This window comes from Pelodiscus sinensis, chromosome 13 (genome assembly GCF_049634645.1).
Source record: "Pelodiscus sinensis isolate JC-2024 chromosome 13, ASM4963464v1, whole genome shotgun sequence".
Classification (NCBI taxonomy): domain Eukaryota; kingdom Metazoa; phylum Chordata; order Testudines; family Trionychidae; genus Pelodiscus; species Pelodiscus sinensis.
In genome coordinates this window covers 9,734,921-9,756,322 of record NC_134723.1, presented here as the reverse complement: position 1 = coordinate 9,756,322, position 21,402 = coordinate 9,734,921, and the positions used below count along the sequence as shown (strand labels likewise).

At 40.8% G+C, this 21,402-nt stretch overlaps 1 protein-coding gene across 10 annotated transcripts in view; it reads left to right on the top strand.

Annotated features, from left to right (window-relative positions):
- The window catches only part of PCDH11X (protocadherin 11 X-linked), a 1,146,051-nt gene that overhangs the window by 526,825 nt on the left and 597,824 nt on the right, over positions 1-21,402 (top strand). For all 10 annotated transcript variants that reach the window (XR_012906840.1, XM_075940730.1, XM_075940729.1 and 7 more), the window contains one exon: positions 3,739-3,810. Coding sequence is in view for 9 of the 10 variants with exons in the window: in XM_075940730.1 (XP_075796845.1) it covers positions 3,739-3,810 (72 nt within the window). In the remaining variant the exon portion in view is untranslated. The remainder of the gene's footprint in view (positions 1-3,738; positions 3,811-21,402) is intronic.

The window sequence follows — 21,402 nt, the reverse complement described above, 5'->3', positions numbered from 1 at the left end:
AGAGGAGCCCCTTTCCACTCTGCGCTGCTACCTCTGTATCAGAGGCAGCAGCATGGGGTGCCCTGTGGGATCAGGTCTGCGAGGAGAGCCAGGTTAAAAACCAGCTCCCCTCATGGACTGGCTGCTTGTCGCCCCACACTGTTGCCTCTGATACAGAAGCAGCAGCATAGAGTGGCAACAGCCCCTGTCTGGGGGGGGGCGTGTCTGAGCTCCCGGACCGGTTTGAGCCAGAACTGAGCTGGGCTGCCTCCCCGCCTGGCTCCTCATTCGCTTTCAATGCAGAGCTGCAGCAGGGGTAGGCCCTGGATCCGGTGCAAGCCAGGACTGAGCCATGCTGCTGGCCAGCCTGCTAAAAAATTTAGGGTGTGTCTAGACTACATGCCTCCTTCGACGGAGGCATGTAGATTAGCCAGATCGGAAGAGGGAAATGAAGCCGCGATTAAAATAATCGCAGCTTCATTTAAATTTAAATGGCTGCCCCGATCTGCCGATCAGCTGTTTGTCGGCAGATCGGGGCAGTCTGGACGCGATGCGCCGACAAAGAAGCCTTTCTTCATCGGCACAGGTATGCCTCGTGAAACCAGGTTTACCTGTGCCGATGAAGAAAGGCTTCTTTGTCGGCGCATCGCGTCCAGACTGCCCCGATCTGCCGACAAACAGCTGATCGGCAGATCGGGGCAGCCATTTAAATTTAAATGAAGCCGCGATTATTTTAATCGCGGCTTCATTTCCCTCTTCCGATCTGGCTAATCTACATGCCTCCGTCGAAGGAGGCATGTAGTCTAGACACACCCTTACTGGCAGGGGGTGGAGGCAAATGTATGTAGCCTATAGCATTAACCTAGAAGCTCTTGCTTATCAGTTATACTATTATATCCCTAGTCTGGATTCCAATGTGCAGCTATGCTGGCTCTTTACAACCAGATTGTGGCTTTTCCCAGCCCTCTGACTTTCTGATCTCTGTTACCCTGATACTGTTCAATGTACTGTGAGGAAAAAGTTTGGGAGGCAGTTGGAGGGGTGGAGAGTAGGAATCATTTGACATTCATGGAAGAGATCCCAGGAGAGATGAGCAGCTCAGAGACAGAATAGCAAGGAATGGTGGAGGAAGGAGTGTGTTTTCTTGAAAGGAAAAAGGGTATGAAACTGCAGTGGTTGAGATCATGAGGAGGGAACTGGGCCTGTGGGGGGTGGGGGGAGTGGAAAAATGCTGCGATAGCATATTCCAGCATCTTCTCTCAGACCACACTCCCACATTCCCAGTCAGTGTCTCTAACAAGGAAGAGATGGCACAGAATATTACATTTTCTAGTACTATTGCAAACCAGCCTATCTATCTCTTTGTAAATCTGCAGTAATAAATGGGTTATATCTAATAGTGTAGAGTTATTGTGGGGGTTTGGTTGTTTTATTGTGCAAATAACATTATTTATTGTAGGATAATGATGTGTTTGCTTTTCAATTGTACTAGTCCTTGGTAATATTCCTACAATAATCCACTTATTCTGCCTTTGCAAGGAACTAGCTGACTTTCTTTTCCCCATACAGCTTGCTGAAATATATCTTCTTGAAATTCAGTAGTGTTTCAATACCTTCATAATTTTAGCTCAGGCATTTTCATTTTGTTCTTTAGTCCTGCTGTCCTTTAGGCTTATTTGCACACAGAATCTGTGGCTTCTGGCAAGTTCATTAATGCCAGACAAATGTAACTTTTTAATGAATCTTCAGAAAATTTGTTTGGGTCAGTTCTAATTTATTTCAACTACAGTAGTGATTTTCACCCTGTGATCTCAGGCATCTAAGAGGTCTATGAAAGGTTCTCATTATTAAAGAGCAGCGTTTTTCAGCCTGTCTTTTATTCACACAACATTTGGTATTATTTTTCCTCAGAAAAATTCATTGTCATATTTAATTGCTGAATCATGCTTAGTTGCCATGATATTATTCAACACCGCAGACAAATTACAAGGATATGTAATTGTAAAAATATAAAACAAAACACTCCTCACTTGCAACCATTATATAACTTACAATAACTAAATTCTCTATTTATTTCAATGGTCATTTGAACACAATTAGTTGGGGTAGCCTATAAACTATCTATTTGTTATATACTTCATTTTAATCAGATGCTTAAAATATATATTATGATAGACAGCAAATTTTTGTACTGATTTTATTTAAAAAAATCTTAGTCAATGCACTTCAGGAACTAAGTGAAATCTTATTATTTACAAAATCTATTATTCTGAGGTATACAAAAAAACACTGTCAAATAGTAACCACTATAGTTTTGAGAAAAGTTTATTTATCTTAAGACCAATTATATGTGTGGATAGGCATAATATACTCACCAATCTTCAACAAGGACTCTGGGGGTGTGTCTAAACTACATGGCTCCATCGATGGCTGATGGAACAAAGGGAAATGAAGCCGCGATTTAAATAATGGTAGATAAGCAAGAGCTTGTAGGCCTACACGCTAGTCTGGATGCTCCCGCGCCGACCTGAAAGCCCTTTATCGACCTCCCCGTTATGCCTCATAGGATGAGGTTTACTGGGGAGGTCGATAAGGGCTTTCATGCTGGCAGGGGAGCTTCCAGACTGCCCCGATCTGCCGACAAACAGCTGATTGGCAGAGCGGGGCAGCCATTTAAATTTAAATGAAATCGCGATTATTTAAATCGCGGCTTCATTTCCCTTTGCCAAACAAACAAATCTACATGGCTCCGTTGAGGGAGCCATGTAGTCTAGATGTACCCTGGTAGTTAAAATGGCACTTCAGTTCCTACGCTCATGAAATCTGAAAAATTTATGAGCAGAACTGAGCAATTATTTGGTTTGGAAATGTCGCGTAATTTAATTTAGGAATATGAAGACTCAGCAAATATAACTCTTCCAGGGTTTCTTTAAGCCACCTAAATGTAAAGACTTTTGATTTGGGGTCAGTCTTCGCTCTTCTTTAGAATTCCGAGAGTTGAAGGGTCAATCATCTATTAAGCAGCACATCCTTTTAAGCGCCTATTAGCCTTTGCCTTCCCTTCAAGGTCTTTTTATCAGCCAAAAGCAGGAAAGAAACCTCAATAGCGCAGTGTGTAAAAAGTAGGTGTTTGTGGGGAGCTTTCTGTTGCTTTTTTTTCTTGTAATAGTTCACACGTAAATCAATTGCAGTTGTTTAGAGGGAAACAGGTGTATTCATGATATGTCCTTGATTGACATAGTAAATGAAGGGCATAGGACAGTGGACTTGAAATCAGGGGTTGGGCTTCAAATCCATATTTTGCCACTGGTATATAGTGTGATGATGGGCATGACACTTCACTTCTATGTGCTTCAGTTTCCCCATCTGTAAATGCTTTGGGATGTTCAGATGAAAATTACAGTTTCAGAGCTATTATTTTATATCTAATATTATAAAAGGATTTTGAAGAAAGGCTGAAAAAGTGCTGTTGTTCAAGTGAACAAAGCACTAGCTGCTGTTTTATTGGGATTCTTCTCTTCATTATTGCTACATGAAAACCAGGTTAGGTACTGAGCCCCCCCCCCCCCAAAAAACCCCAAACCCCAAACACTAAAAACCTGTCCTGGGAACCTCTGGAAAAGTGGGCAATTCTGACTGATGATGATGGTCTGATTTTTATGTATGTCTTGTAATCTGTGCCTTACAATAGAATATGAGTATTAATGTGAATATGTTGGCTGAGCAGATAATCTGATACATTTTCCCCCTCTTCAAAAGCACACAAAAGAGGTGGGAAGACCCCAGAGCCCTTTGAAAGAGACAAGACTGGAATCATGGAGTCAGCCCCAGGTAGGTAGGAACTTCATTATTGATAAGTTTCTCAGTTTGCCCCTCTCCCCAAAATATAGTAGTGTTCATCTCTGTGAGTCTTAAGAGTCTCAGTTTGAATCTTCAAAGACGCATTGTAATGGGTAGCTCTCTGGTACATAGCATCATATGGCATAAAATACATTTGCTTTAGGCTCTTCTATGAGAGATTTGTGGTTAATATGGCTGTTAGTGCTGTGTTATTAGGCTAAGCCCTCTTAAGATCTGCTTCTTTTTTTTCTCATGCACGCTTCATACCCTAGAAAAAAAATGTAAGGATTACCTGTCCTTTAGCTCATGTCACTCATGGACTTTGTACCTGACACACATCATTATAATGGGGGCTGAAATAAGCCAGTGACAAAATAGAAATTTAAAATTAAATCAGTATCCAAATGGTGTCTTAGGAAATTATGAACAGCTCATTAACTTCTGGGACAGAATTCTATTTAAGCTTACAGAGTGACAGCTTAAAGAGAAGGCTCATGAATTTGACATATTAAATCTTAAGGTCCAACAATTTGACCCACCGGAAAAGATATGGTGCTTATTCAAATCAGAAGACAGGGAGATAGATTAATGGGAACATTGATATGCAACATTTATCTTCAGGAATACACAATGCTTTCTAGGATGAAAGGATGCTATTTGGCATATTTACTTTGGCAAATCACTTATTACTAATTTCTGGATTATACTAAATTTAGGAATTTAGAGCTGTTTCCTTATTTGTCTCTTACATATCTATGTTGCTTTCATTTGTGTATAAATACCAGCAGATATACCCGGCATTGCTTGGGTCTTTAATGGAAGTTTTTCTTTTTTAAAATAAATGAAGAATGTACATGCTTTATTTCAATTATTGCATTTTTTTTTATATGAAGAAAAATGATCTCTGGAGTGAGGGTTCGGGGGTAAGGACAGGCAGGGGTTGAGTGGCTAATGCAGAGGGTTGGATGGAATGGGGGAGCTCAAGGCAAGGAGTGGGTACCTCCGGGCAGGGAAAAGGAGAGGAGGGTACAGAAGTCAAGGTAGGTGGAAGGTGCAGGACTCAGTGTAGGGGGCTCTGGACAGGGGGCTGGAAGGTTGGAGAGGGGCTTACTGGGGCTTCCTGTGGTGGTGAAGAGTGGATCTGCTCTGATGGCAGCTCCTCCCTTGCGGCTGTGGCAGTTCTCACCAGCCAGTGGCTCCTTTAGTCTCCATGGGCTGCTCCCAGCTGTCAGGGCCACCCTGTAGTCTGCAGGCTGTCTGGGGGGGGGGGGGGAGGGCAGGGTCTGGGTGCTGCCCTTCCTCCAGTACCCCTAGTTGCCCTTCCCCCTGCAGCTTGCAGTCTTTCAGGGGGCAGGCTCCAGAGGTGTCCCTCTCTCCAATGGCCCCTCTGCAGTCTGCAGGCTGTCTGGGGGGCAGGCTCTGGGGGCTGCTCCTTCTCCAGCACCCATCCTGCCCACAGCCTGCAGGCTCTCCATGGCGGGTGGGGTAGGCTCTGGGTTTGGGGCAGAGGGGCTCCTTACCCAGATGGGAGGCAGGCAAGATGGTGGAGTCCCAGGCTACTCACTTTGTGCTGAAGCTTCCCCCAGTGGCCACTCTCAGTATTATCACATCCCTCCTCTCTGTGCCCCTCCCTTTCACATTCCTCACCTCTCTGCCCCCTCCTTTTCCATATTATGGAAAACAGCCCCATTCCTAGCACTTCCCATTTTCCAGACACAACCAAATCCTGGCCTCAGGGTAAGAAAAACCTGCACACCAAATGTGGTGGTCCTAGTTCTTATGGGTTAGGAGGAGTTCTTGCACAAATGGAATCATGGATGCCGGCTGTGCCAGCACTTAGGACGTGATTTTAAAAATGAGCTACATGATGGAGCCCAAGACATTTCAGGGTCACAGTTACTGCAAGTGCATGTAGAAAATTCCCACAGAAACTCACAATTGCAACTGAACATCCACTTGTTCATTTTCTGGTTTGTGTGCACAGTTGCTGTAAGTGCATGTTTATTTACATAGCGCATGATGCTGACTGTTCATGCATCTCTAGGCTTGCTCTTTTCAAATCAGCATCTTATTATCTGAAGACTTGATTACAGTCTGATGGACATGGGATTGAATTGCTGCTGATTTTGAATGATACGCTCTTGAACTGTGCTCCTATGTATATAGAGATCCCTGTTGCTAGGTAAAACATTTGCAAATGAAATGTAAGTAAAAGCCTTCAATCATTAGCTCTAAAGCACAGGATGCTAGGACTTAAACTAAAAGAATAGTCACTAACAGAAAGGATAACCTTTACCAGGAGTAACTGTATGTTGCATTCATGCTGCAAGGGATTTTTAACATACTGTGTTTGCCTTTCCATATCAACCTATCTCCGAGTAGAAAGAAATCCTTATTTTACTTAATATGTGCTTATGTGACTGAATATCTTTAAAAAATGCAATGTTTTGAGCACTCATCATACTTAGTTATTTAGAAAACAAAAATAAATCAGATACAATTTTTATGATTTTTTTGTTCGAATGGAAGAAATGTGACCAACAAAATGTAAACCACTAAGACTATAATTGTAGCAGAAAATTAAATTAGTTGCTAATTCTTTCATGGATGTAATTCTAGCTATAGCAAATCCCTTCTTAGACATTATGTATGAAGTGAGTGAAAATTCATGGTACAGATAAAGGCTTTGTCTGTTTTATGAGCAATGGGCAAATGGTACAAATGGTTCCCATAAAGCAATTTGGTTCCCAACTATAAAAGAAGGCGGAATATGTTTAAAATCGAGTGCAAAGCACCATAAGAAGAAGCAACTCTTATTTATAAGAATATGGTATTTTACATGGAGATGGATGAGCATCCCTTTTCTAAAAGGGACACTCAACAATTTTCTTGGAATTCCTAGAAAAAATTCACTGAGTTATGTGGGCTGTTTATTGAGAATTCAAAGTCACTTAGTAGCAGTTTGCATGTTATTAACAGAAGGAAATAAGCCCTACAGCCTGTAGCACATCTCCAGTGTTCAGAGGCCTATCTGATCACATGCACATTCACTGAAGCAAACACTATCACATCTGTGGCTCGACAACAGGAGGCGGAGACACAGACAGATCTCGGTGTTTGGAGAATTTTAGAATGTAGAATGTAGTTTTGCATTAAATTAAGTGTTCTTGTGGGGGTGGTTCTTTGATTCTAATTTCATTGTGGTTTTGGTCCTCCCCAAACAAATGCCAACCAGTTATAGCAGTTATAAGAAGACTGATGAGCCAGTCAGTTTCAAATTCAATTGTCCTCTTCCAGGAAAATTGAAGCCCAGTAATACTAAAGATAGGGAAATGAGCCCTGCCAACGCCATGGACTTGCAAGTCCAAATGCACAGTCAGAATCCTTTATCTCCTCTATGACTTGTTGTTGTCACTATGGGTATGTCTACACTACCACCCTAGTTCGAACTAGGGTGGTAATGTAGGCAACCGGAGTTGCAAATGAAGCCCTGGATTTGAATTTCCCGGGCTTCATTTGCATCTTGCCAGGCGCCGCCATTTTTAAATGTCCGCTAGTGCGGACTCCGTGCCGCGCGGCTACACGCGGCACGGACTAGGTAGTTCAGACTAGGCTTCCTATTCCGAACTACCATTACTCCTAGAGGACTTTTAAAAATGGCGGCGCCTGGCAAGATGCAAATGAAGCCCTGGAAATTCAAATCCCGGGCTTCATTTGCAACTCCGGTTGCCTACATTACCACCCTAGTTCGAACTAGGGTGGTAGTGTAGACATACCCTATGACCCTAGTGATCTGAAACTGAACTTTCCCATGAGAAACTTAAAACATATACAACATCAGGGAATGATTATGTATTGTTGTCCGGTAAATTTTAGACACCATTTTTGCATATAAACTGAGCACCAGGAGAAGGATACATGATAATAGCTGCCAAATGAGTTTGTCATCAGTTTACACACTGTATTGAAATGTTGAATACCATGTATTATTGTAGTTACGTTTTCTCGCTGCACTGCCTGATTAAACATTTGGCTGATAAACTGTCAAGGTTGTTCAAAATTGTGGCAACTGCAATTAAGAATACATGCATAGCCTAGATTTCTGAGGGTCAGTTAGAAACAGGGTAATTTAAAGTCAAACCAAGCTCTAGTGTTGGGTTTTCTCAGTTATAGTGTTTATGTCAGTGTCACAGATTCAGAGATCAAGGTAGAGAAAGAATTAACCTAGAGCAAGAAAGAAAAATGCTAAAAGTTCAGTTTAAGAGGAAACAAAATGAGAACAATGCCGGAAGTTGACTAGGTAACGTTTGCAGTGGTGGGCACATGCCAGCTTTGGCCACTAAAGCCAGTAGGATAAATCAATTTCATATTTCTTTTGTGCATTATCAAGCTTTCCTCTGTTCACATACCTTGCACCGTCCTTATCTAAATTACACAAGAAAATTCAGAGATGGTTGGCAGCATTACATGAGAATGCTGTTTTTGGCAGCATTACGTGAGAATGGCAGTTGCATCTTTATTTTTATTATGTTTTAAAACACCTATCCTAACAGCTGTAAGCACTTCATTCCTTTAAAACATAAGCAAAGATTTGTCTGGTCAAATTCCCAGGTGACAAATACAGCATATAACTGCTCTTAAACCGATCATACTCTATTCCTCAGCCCATATTCTTAACCAAAATCCAGAAAATGATGAACTCGGAGGGCAACAACAGCCTTTCGTTAGGAAGATTAAATTTCCAGTGATTAAATCCTCACTTCTAATGTTTCCAAGCTGGCATATACCTCAGTGTGTATGTTATATGACTTGTTGGTAGTTCCAGCTACTGGATTTTGGTTATTTAAGACCACTTGCTGCTGCTGAGGAGCCTGACTGGCAGGAACAATGAAATACATAGAGTAATACTTGTTCAGTAAAATTATCCCTTTCTCTTGAGAAAGCAAAATAAGGGAACTGTGTTCTGTTTGTTTATTTTAGTGAGCAGAATTTTTTTAATAGGAAGGGGAAAAACCCACACTCAAACTGCAAGCCTAATTACAAGTGCTGGAGTGTGGTATTTTCTCTACAGTTTTAAAGAATCACTTTTTAATCTTGGAACAGTGGATAACAACATCACTAATCCAATATTTTAACAGTAAATACATTTGATGATGGGAATTGCTACACTAATCTTATATCCCGCCACAGTACAGTTAAGAAATCCACAGGGGTTTTACTAATCAGTTTTCATAAAGTAAATCAACTTCTGTAATTCTTATGCACTTTAAATGGCCTGTAGCTACAGACAGAGCTAGGCACCGCATTTTTGCCTTTTCTATAGGTATTTTGCACGCTAACCAGAAGCCAAGCCATCCTGTTCATATTAAAACACACAGGGAGAGTCTTTTGGAGGGAAAAATTCTGAATATTCTTTCAGGAAGATTCGCTTACATTGTGCTGTTGTGCATTGTGCATTGAAGTTGGCTTCTATTTTTCCCTCCCACAGGGTGAAGAGGGAGGGGGCAATGCTGTGGGTGATAGAAAGCCCTCATTTAGGGACAAGAGGGGAAATAAGTTAAGCTGCAAATTTCAGTACACACCAAAAGACAAATATATCCCCCACGCTGAAAATATGAACCCTAATAATACTGTTAGATTACATTTTGTAGACATTTAGTATTGATGAATCAGCTAAGTGGACCAACATACCATATCTGTGCACATAATAACCTATTGCTTTCCTCTGTATGTGAATTCAGTCTCTGAACCTGCTGTGTCATGAAAAATTAGAGAACATGGTCCATGAAATTCAGCACGCAACAGTCACTGTTGTTGTGTAAAACCATCAACATTTAAATAATTAAAATTTATATCTGGAAAATGTATTTTCTATTGGAAAATGCAAAATATATGATTCAGTATATTGGGTTTGTGTAGAAAACCACTTTATTAGTGACCTGTTAGTGACTAATGGTATTTTTTCATCTGTGCTTATTCTAATCTTCTACATTTAGCTCCCTTTAGTACACAGAAACGAAAGTATTTGCTCCACGGCTGTGTTCATATATAATTTGGATATGTCCTGTTTACTCAGCTGGCCACTTGAGTCTTTCAGTTTCTAAATTAATGGTAGTCAAGGAGAAAGTTGAAGCTCTCTTTTTAATCCACTTTATTGTGCTTAAGTATTTGCATCACACAATACACAGGTTTCTCAATCAACCCAGAATAGATGCCTCAGCCAGATATATATAGGTTATATGAAGTTTTTAGGTATTTTGTATATGAAAAATAATGTAGCTACTGCTTTTACAGTTCAGGATGCGACAGCACATTAACAGTCACGTTGATGATGCACAGATAAAGTATGTTACTTAAGTGAAAATTGAAATGTAGTGACAACATTTAGACTAAAGACAACAGAACAGAACAGAGTCCTCCCTCTTACACAGCCATGGTATTTATTATGATGATGATGGTCTGAATAAAGGCAGGCGGGAGTGAACAAACTCCATTGAATGGAGGGGGATGTCAAAGTAAGATGGCTCACATTTTTGCAGTTGTAACTAATGTTGGATACATGATTCTGAATGACTAAATTAGATAATCAGGGTGGGATTTTCCAAGGAGTTTAATGGAATTAGGAATAAAAATCCCACTGAAATCCCATTGAAATCCAATCAAAATTGGATATTTAACTCTCTCAATCTCCTTTGGAAATTCCAGGGTTAGGGTTAGGGAGACTAATTTCCTGCTCATAAAATTAGAGACTAATCTTAAAAATTTAGGTCAGTGGCTTCACATGAGTGGGATCGAAAACATCTTTATTTTAATGAAAAAGCCTAATACGAGCAGTACACATAAATATTGAGGACAATAATGGAAAATCCAATAGACAATTATTCTGGTGCCAACTTCTTTCAGGTATCAGCTACTTTATTTTATTTTTTTTAGTGGCAATACCAGGTAATAGTAGAGAACCTGTACTAGCTATGTTTAATACTAATCTTAATCTCTCTCTCTCTATATATATACATTTTTTTCCTGCAGGATGACAGAGTGATGACATCACGTCACAGTGTCCACAGGCTGGGGGGTAGGCATGAGTGGGTAAAGCCCAGCCCCTAGCTGCACCCCTTCTGCCTGAGGCCCCATCCCTGTAGCCAAGCCCCACCTACTGCCAGCCCGGCTCTCTCTGGCGACCACATGGAGAGACAGGGCTGGCACACTGCAGCCTTACCCAGCCACCAGGGGTAGAGCTGGGGCTGGTGCTACCTCATGTGGGCGGTGGAGGGATATTTTAGGGTTAGGCCTTGGGGCCTTGGCAGGGGGTGGGAGAGAACCGGGGATGGAAGCACCTCGGCTGGGGAGAGGGAGAGCCAGGGCTGACGGCACCTCATCTGAGGAGAGGAGGAACCAGGGCTGGCAGGATGGTGGTCAGGGAGAGCGGGAGCTGGGGCTTTTGGTACCTTGGCTAGGGAGAGCTGGGTCTGTCGTGGTGGAGTGGCCTCTGATGGGGGGGAAGGAGCGGAGATGGCACAGCCTTTGCCCGGCCCTCCCCGTTGGTCGGGAGGAGAGCCAGGGTTGCCTACCACCCAGAGGGAGGCCAAAGTGGCAAGCAGGGAGCACAGCCCCCGGTATTATCTTAAAAATTATGCTATGAACCTGCAGGATGGGCTGAGATCAATGTTTTCTTTACTATTTTCTATCCATGTGTGGATTTTTCCAATCCATGTACAGAATAATGTTCATTGAGGCGTGTGCGAGTGTGCACCACTAATAGAACCACAAAACCTGAATCTGAGCACTTTGCTAATCAGCTGGGCAGCAACTGAATTTCTCCTAAGTGACTGCAGAAGCACACTGCTTACAAGGAAAACTGATTGGGAGGATAAACTATTTATTGGTATTGAAAATTAACTTTATTCTAGTCAACAGACTGAAATAATAAGTTTCCAAGCTTTAGAACAACAACAAAATTGTTCAAAATAGTTTTCAGAGAAATGGAAAGCATTTTGTATCAGTATTTACAGTGCATAGACTACCACCTCATTATATACTGCAGATGTATGAAACCCTAATGCCAGTCAACTGTCAATCTGAAAAGGCTAATGAAATAAGATTTCTGTGAATGAATGTTTAGATAAATATGTAGCACTTTCTGATTCCTCTTAAAAAGCTGTTTAGCAAAAATTAATCAATCGGTAAAATAAAGAAAAATGAATGACCAAATAAAAATACTTGTAGGAGTCAGTTGCTATAAAATGCAGCAGTACTTCATTAGGCATATTTCCTGACTGCATTTCTTGTTCCTTTTCATTAATTGCAGAAGATTGTAGTGCCACTTACTTCCTCTAACTAAAGGGTTGTCATTGGCAGTTTATTGTGAAATATGTGTATCCATTGTTATTAGGAAATTTATTTATTTGCAAAAGGGAGTTAATTTTCTAGCTTAAGCCTGGAAAAGGAAAAAACAAACAAACAAACAAAACAGTGTCAAAACTGAAACCATTAAGAGAGGCTTTGTAATACTGTATGAGGTTTGATTTTAGCTGTACCATCAAGTTCATGCAACATATTACAGTGTCTATACTTAGTTAACTTGGCTATTGATGGACTTTCATCCTTAACCATTTTTTTTCTCTGTGTGTTGAATATAAATTAAAGCTTTTGTAAATGAATACCATTTTATTTTGACAAATTAAAATGAAGGCCCACACTTAGAAAGAGCATGACTGTTTGGGTAGCCTGCCCTCTATAATTATTTGTGTTTTTTTGTTATTGATCTACTGACATCTTAGTGAACTAGTTCAGGCTTGAGTCTCCAGATAATTATAACTTAAAATGGGCTGCATTCATTGATGAGTAACCACTCCAGAAGTAGAGCTAGTTGCAGCATAAGAGGCTTTTCTGAGACCTTAGTATTGCTGTTGCAAACAGCCACTAAAAATTGGTCAATTGAGTGCGTCTCAAGCAGCATCAGCAAAAGCATCAGCAACAAAAGTAAAAAAAAAAAAAAAAAAGGTCACGAAATCAGGAGTCTTCTGTGAGCACTTAACTCCTTATTGATTTCAGCAGGGGAGGCTATTAAGGAGAAAAAAAATCCCATTTTGGTTCAAGTTTATCTATCAGTTTCTCAGACGAGCACATAATTATTTGATAAAAACTGCCCCATTTCAGCTAAGCCACAATTCTATTATAAGCTGTTAAGAGCTAATTAAAATAAATGAGAGTTCCATAGACAAAGGTTTCAGTGAGTTTGCTTGTGGTACGTCAGCAGTGGCAATTACAAGACCTTTTCTCCAGTTGTCTAAATACAACATGTGATATAAATTAAAGCAAAGCATTTTAAAGGGAGAGAGTATTTCCAGAGCTTGAACAAGTGTTCTTTTGCTCAGGCGTTACCTTCTTTTCTACTTTTATCAGGGTTATGGGAAAATCCACATTAGACTTCTTTACAATGTGCTTTTAGCCACATTTGTCCCAAGATATTAGAGATACAGGGTGGGTGAGATAATATTTTTTATTGGACCATCTTCTGTTGGTGAAAGGGATATTTTGTATTACACAGAGCTCTTCTTCAAATCTGGCTTCTTTCTTTCATCAACAAAATTTGGTCCATCTCTCTTTTGTATACAGTGTCCTGTGTAGCCCAACCATGTGAAGAATGGGTGTGTCAGTGTAATGTTTTTCAGGGTTAAGCAAGGTGCCCTGCATGAATCACTACCACCTACACACAGTGGAGTGCCCATCTATGGAAACTATCCATAATACAGTAAAACTCCATTAGTCCGGCATCCAATGCTCCGGGACTCCTGATGGTCCGGCACCATCAGGAACCCGGAAGTGCTGGGGCAGCCGGACAGACTTCCCCCATTCAGCTGCTGCTGAAACTGACCAGCAGCTGAATCAGGGAAGCCAGGAGCAAAGCAGCTGGGGTGCTGCGGGGTTGGTCTCATAGCGCTGCCCCTCTGGGCTGCGGGACCAACCCGGCAGCACTCCAGCTGCTCTGCCCCAGGTGTCCCCAAGAGCAGCTGGGGTGCTGCCGGTTTGGTCCTGCAGCCCCGAGGGGCAGCGCTACGGGACCAACCGGGCAGTACCCCCGCTGCTCTGTCCCAGGCGTCCCCAAGAGCAGCTGGAGTGCTGCTGGGTTGGTGCCGTAGCGCCGCCCCTCGGCGCTGCGGGACCAACCCGGCAGCACCCTAGCTGCTCTATTGCAGGCATCCCCGATTCAGCTGCTGCTGAAACTGACCAGCAGCGGCTGAATCAGGGACGCCTGGGGCAGAGCCGGACTACCGTAAGGGAGGGCTATGAGGGGTCTGGGGTGGCATCCCCTCCCGCCCTACTCAAGACCCCTCATAGCCCCCCCTTCTGATAGTCCGGCATATCTGATAATCCGGCACCCTCTGGGTCCTAAAGGTGCTGGATTATCGGAAGTTTACTGTACCAGGTGCTGGTAACACAAGCACACCACTGAGGACTCAGCACACTCCACTTTTTCACTTTGTAGAAAAGGAATTAGCACCCTACAGTGTGTTTACACACGAATGCCCTGTTTCTTATCTTCTGGGCACCTGACACATACACTGCCTCCATGGAAACGGTGCACCTCTGTTTACTGGTTTTACCTCCATTCACTCTCCAGTCAACAAGGCACTTAGATGGATCTATAGTAAAACCTGTAGCCTATAGGGCTAACCTGCATGCTTACCTATAGATATATACATTTATATCTGATGGGTTTGGTGATATTTTTGTGATAAATTGCAATGGGTTTATATTGGCTATAACATAAAGGACTTACATGTCATATCCTGTATGTTGAGCTTGCATGGACGTGCCTGGAACCTTTTACTCAGATAGCAAAGTCAATGTGCGTATGTTTGGGACCTTTCACCTAGATAAGGCAACCTTCACTTAGATTAAGCAATCTTCAATGGCATAGGGGCTTCCAAGAATACCCTCAACCATTAGAAGACATAACATTACTTTTAAAAAACCATAAAAATTAAGACTAGAAATAGCAAATGACCACAAAAGGCCCATGGTAACAAATTGATAGGGCTCGTCTAAACTATGGGGAAGATTCGAAAAAGGATATGCAAATTTCGTGGGAATTTGCATATCTTCTTCTGATCTCACTTTCGAAAGTTGAGCTTTTGAAAGTGAAAGTAGTCTAGATGTGGGTTTTTTTCCGGCAACCCACCTTTTTCGAAAAGCCACTTTTCCTCAAAAAATGAGGTTTACACAATTTTTTGAAAGTGAGATTGGAAGACGATATGCAAAGTCCCACAGACATAGCCACATATATGATAATAAGTTGAAATAATGGATAACTGGCCTATAGGAAAAAACATTTCACCATTAGTAAAATGAGAGATATAAATAAGGAAAAAAGGAAGCATGTCCTACTGAATATTTATCATATATAATGACATCAGCATAACATATTGTAAAAGTGGCATCCTAGCCTAGGGACGGTAGGAGAAGAAGATGTAGTCCTTGGGAGGTGCAAGGCTGCTAGCCACCAGTGACGGTGGGGAAGGCGAATGTGATGAGGAAAATGATGGCTAACAAATCAAGTTGTTCTAGAAGGAATGGTATGAGTATATGGTATGGAAATATAGATGTGCATTCCCTATCTACTTATGGAATTGGTGTGTATGTAATTGTGCTAAATATATTAATAAACTGTATTTGTAAATATACAACACTTCCGTTAGTGTGAGTATTGTAACTGTGGAATTCCAGTGTTGGGCCTGATCCTGAGACAAAGGACCTGCCAGCTCTAAAGGCAGTAACTGGAAATTCATAAGTAATCTTAGATCAGGCAACAAACCAAACTGAAATTTATTTAACAAAGTTATTTAAAAAATAAAGTTATTTTTAAAAGTTCAAATAAAAGCAAGTATAAAGTTTTGGAAACACAAGGTTACATATAAATATAAAAGGCAATCTATGCCTATGCTTATTAACAAGTTACTTTCCGATCTAATAAGCTATTTCTCACTCTGTGGCAATGTTCCCTCTAATTTTTCCAGCCGGATGTAGAATAAATTTAGTTATGGTCACAAATGCCTTGCAAATGTGCGCCACTAGTAGAAACACATGCTGCCTGATGGGACCAGCATGGGTGCTCTGCTAATCAATTGGGCAGCATTTGACTCTCTCCTGGGCAGTTGCCCAAGTGCAGAGTTATTATAGTGCTTGTCCAGTCAAGAAAGTTAGCACTCTTACGAAACACTCTTGCAGCCTCTGTGTCATTTCTGTAATGGATAATATCTTGTTCCCTTACTTCTTCTCTGGTATAGTTACCAAATATTTATTCTTATTCGTGGCAGTCCTCTCGATGTTGATGCCTGTTTGGGTTTTCTTGTCTTTGTAAACACTCAAGCGCGATTCTTGTCCAGACAGTGGGCCTAGAGTTTGGGCTGACTCCATGGTTGTAGATTGTTCTCAATGTTGATTGAGTTGGCCCTGACACTTCCCCGTCATACATATCTTTCATTTGCAGCAGCTTTGTAACACAATATGCTCCATATGACATAACTATAACATTGTTTCCTGTACAAACATTTCACAGTAACGGTGACAATCAACTGCTTTACTTTCCGCAGAGCTCGTGCACGACTCCTTTCTGTGAAATACTGAGAAGATCTTTGTACACAGTAATATAACTACGTGGGTGTGTCTCTGTCACAGTCAGATTTAGATCTGTATCTCAATAGACAGACACTTCCACATGTACCTATGCCAAATTATTCAGTTTATATTAAATATCCAAATGTCAAAGACGCCAGATCTGGAAAATTGGAAATTCTAAAAGTTTTTGTCCCTCAGCCCTTTAAATATTTCATTTTTTAACAAAATGTTGTGTACACTGACTTTGAAGAACGTCTCTTACCACATCAGCTGTGTTGTCTGAGGAATCACTTTGGTGCACACTGCTGAGCCTTTTCTTCCTCTACATTACTTTGTGTCTCATCTGTCATTTTTATGACAAAGTTAATGGGAAAAGAGCGTTTAGCTGCAGAAAAGGTCCCCAGTAATTCTGGCCAGAATCCTCACAGTTAATGCAGAAAGTGAGTACACAAGCAGTCTTGAAATGTGTTCCATCATCATACTCCTTGTTGCAGATGTAACAGGGAAGCAGGATGCTTTGCTGAGCAAAGAGCATTCTTTGCTGCAAATTGAATTAAGGAAAATATAGTGTATTGTGGTATGGTCAGCATTGAACCAAATTATTAAAGGCATTTAGATGCCTACAGAGACAGGTAGATATCCAGTGGTGTTTTCAAAGGCGCCAAAGTGCCTGACTCCCATTGATTTCACTGGCCTGTTGGGGTTTACCTACCCCTTAATAGTGCTGTCTAATCTCTTCCAGGACAAAATGCTTACTCTGTGCCTAGGTACTCATATTGGATCCCATCGCTGCACCTTACAAACATTTTTTAATATATTTTGATAGCAGCCCGGTTTGGTAGGGGATCATTAACAATCCCATTATGTGACAGATGTGTGCCTTTGCAGCACAAAGACTTTAATTAATTTGCACAAAACCATCCATTCCTTCTAACGATGGGTATGTCTGTGCTGCCGTCGGAGGTGTGATTGTAGCTCACATAGGGCATGTCTGCAATAGGAAATTATTTCAAAATAAGTTATTTTGAAATAACCCCTGAAATAATATTTTTGAAATAGCATGTCCATAATTTTGGGGAAGCCTCAAAATTAGTCTAAGACAGTCTCCCTTAATGTAGACGCGCTATCTCGACGTAGAGCCCCAGGAAGAACTGGGAAGTAATTACTTGAATGACTCTGGGGAGTGTTTATTTCGAAATAGCAGCAGTGCAGTGTCCACACTACCATTATTTGAAAATAACTGTTTTGAAATTAGCATTGTTCCTTGTGGAAAGCAGGAATAATTATTCTGAAATATCAGGCTTGGTAGTGTAGATGCTCCACTTGTTATTTTGAAATATATATGTATAACTCCACTTATTTCAAAATAACAAGTAGAGTGTCCACACTACTACACCTGCTATTTCGAAATAATGGGCTGGTTATTTCAAAATAATAACTTGTGCTTTCCATGAGGAATAATGCTAATTTCAAAATCGTTATTTCACAATAGCAGTAGTATGAACGCTCCGGTGCCACTATTTTGAAATAACTACTCTCCAGAGTCATTCAGAGTAATTACTCCCTAGTGCTTCCTGAGGTTCTAAGTTGAGGTAGCGCATCCACATTAAGGGAGTCTGCCTTGGCCTAATTCGAGAATTCCCCCTAGAGTGGTCATGCTATTTTGAAATGATTATTTCAAGAGTTATTATTTCATAAGAAGTTATTTTGGAATAATTTGCTTGTGTAGACATGCCCATAGTCTAGTTAGCATGGCTAAGAAAAGCAGAAGTATGGGCTGTGCAAACATGCCTAGTGATGTATTCTGTTCCTAGCCTGCACCACACCACCTTGTCTTTATTGCTATTTTAGCTGTCTGAGCCAGATTAAAGCTAGTGCAGGAATCACTAGTTGCAATCACACTTCCGATTGCAGTGTAAACATTTCTATCGGTTGTGCTCAGAATGCACATATTTTAAAATAGTGAATATAAAGACAGTTATAACTAACCTGTGTGTTTATCTTGCCATTGTCCAATTTAGTGTTAAACAGCTATTAAATATCATATCTAAGGTAAAATTATGGCAACTTTATGTGCATTGGAGACTCACACACAGGTTGCTGAATAAACCAGCTGACAGTAGTATCAGTTCACATCAGGCTATAGGCCCAGGGGATAGACTGCTTCAAAGAGTGTTAATGTTTTCAGACCTCATTATTTAGAAGTTTATAAGCAGTATCTGTCTTCTGGGTGAAAGGGCTATATGACAGAAGATTGTCTGAGGGAGGGGAATAGGGGAATGTTGTTCTGTGTAACGATCAGCAAAATGTATATTATTTACGTCACTGGTGCATATTTGGCCCTCATCACCATTATCTGGGTTTATCTTTAATGTATTTGTCTGCACAGCAGCCCTGCATGGTGTATTTATCCTTATTGTGCAGATGGAATTGAGGCAAATCAAGGCTAGTGGTTTGCCCAAGGACATGAAAGAAGTTTGTAGCAGAGCTGGGAATTGAACCCAGTTCACTCAACTCCTAGGATCATACCCTAGTATCTGACCATGCTTTCTGTATTCACTCAACATTTTAAGTTCCTTGTCTTTCTCTCTTAATTCATGATGCTAGTTAATTTTTCTGGTGCTTCTGCTAGTTTTTTGTGTGTGAGATGGAGTCTCTTCTTCCACTCTTCTGAAGAAGTGGTTGTGCCCACAAAAGCTCATGATATATGTATTTTTTGTTAGTCTCTAAGATGCTACAGGACTACTTGTTTTTTAAAGGTTTTTTTTATTGCATTAGGTTTAAGATAGCAAGAGTAGTTCTGCTATATCATGCCCACCTTTTCCACTTGCCTATTAAATTGTTTCTAGCTGGAGAGGCAGTGTGAAATAGTAAGCAAAACTGTTACAGCATATTATCACTGAGTTTTACAGCTGCTCAGCTGAGCCAGCTGAGTTCAGTTAACAGGTGTGGTGCTTGAAAACAAGGGGCATGGAGTGGATCAAAATGCCAAAAGAATGAGTTTGCTTTCAGATCCTGAGGTACCAGCTACATGACATGTATTTGCAAATACAATTAGCTACACCACAGTATTGTAACGAGGAAAAGTATAGCAAGACTGAATTCTTCATTGCAGCTAAATTGTTCACAATGGGAATGATCCTGCTACAATGACATTGGTGAGCACTTTGCAACTGACCCCCGAGGAAGTGGATCAAACCAAATATTAACCACTGAACATGAAGGGATCATAAGTACACGATTAATAACTAGCTATCATTTACAATTGAGGTCAGGATCTGACTCCCAACACACTGAACAATCAATTATATTAATCTATTTGGTGTCCAGCCAGAATGGTGTAAAAGTCATTTTCTTAACTCAGTGAACGTTGATGTATGGCTGGGTTCTTTATCCATCAGTTGAAAGTTTTTTCTAAGACTGTCTAGTCTCATATTTGATACTGATTCCCTTTGTGGTCTGAGTCATATTACTTAGTCTCGCTATCAATTCCTCACCTGGGAAATTGGTTCCCTATCTCAGGTAACGGTTAATTACCAGCAGTAAATTAGTTAATTTATATCAGATGCCATCTGAAGCAGACAAAATACATACTTGTTATTCAGACTCTTAAAAAAAAGATTTGAAGGACACTGCCAAATTGTTTTTTTTTAATGCAAAAGCTTTCTCATAAAAACAAACAATCCAGGGGCTGTTGGGGAGAGGATGCATGTATACAGATTTCATATCAATGAACAGACATTTAGCTCTTGTTTCCCTTTTGTATTAATGAGAGTAACACAGCAACTAGCAGAGGGTATGTCTACACTACCCCGCTAGTTCGAACTAGCAGGGTAATGTAGGCATACCGCACTTGCAAATGAAGCCCGGGATTTGAATTTCCCGGGCTTCATTTGCATAAGCAGGGCGCCACCATTTTTAAAACCCCGCTCGTTCAAACCCCGTGCAGCGCGGCTACATGGGGCACGAACTAAGTAGTTCGAACTAGGCTTCCTAGTTCGAACTACCTTTACTCTTCGTGGAATGAGGAGTAACAGTAGTTCGAACTAGGAAGCCTAGTTCAAACTACCTAGTTCGTGCCCCGTGTAGCCGCGCTGCACGGGGTTCGAACCAGCGGGGTTTTAAAAATGGCGGCGCCCCGCTTATGCAAATGAAGCCCGGGAAATTCAAATCCCGGGCTTCATTTGCAAGTGCGGTATGCCTACATTACCCTCCTAGTTCGAATAGGAGGGTAGTGTAGACGTACCCAGAGCTAGTTTATATCATTAACAGTAGGATTATGGCTATATGAAAATGTATCCTTCTCAGATCTCTTTCTTTCTCAGTCTCTCAAGCACAAATCAGAATTCCATACCATGGCACTGATTTCTAAGGAAACTGATCACAATATCAGAATGAAGAATTAAGATGTCATTGTATGGATATGGAGAATAAAATGAATGTTGTGAGGAGAATATTTTGATTAATTGTATATAGATAATTTTCACAATAATTGTTACTCACAGAGGAAATTACCATAACTGCCTTAAAATGCAAATTTTGCTTTTTGTGTTACAATACACTTTGTTTAAAGAACAGGTATTTCTTAGGAAACATATTTAGCACTTATACATTTCACTATAATTTTTTGTGCCATCTGTCCCATTCTGTGAGATTTGCCGAAGGGAAAGTTAGTTTTCTGTGCAGTATTGTTCTTTTTATGTATGAACTTGTCAAGTTGTTTTGATGTACAGTGTTATTTTTCCCTTTAATAATTTTTGAAGTGCCTTTTTTTCTTTTTTTTTTCTTTTTACAAAGGGGATCTAGATGATTTAGCTATCTACAGGATTTGAACAGTTTTCATGGTGAAGGCCAAATGCAATAAGAAGTGAGGTTACTGATGCTATTGACCAAGACTATGGTCTGAAAGTCTTGTCATGGCAGCAAGGTGCACAGTATCAATGGGACTAGAACCCCAGATAA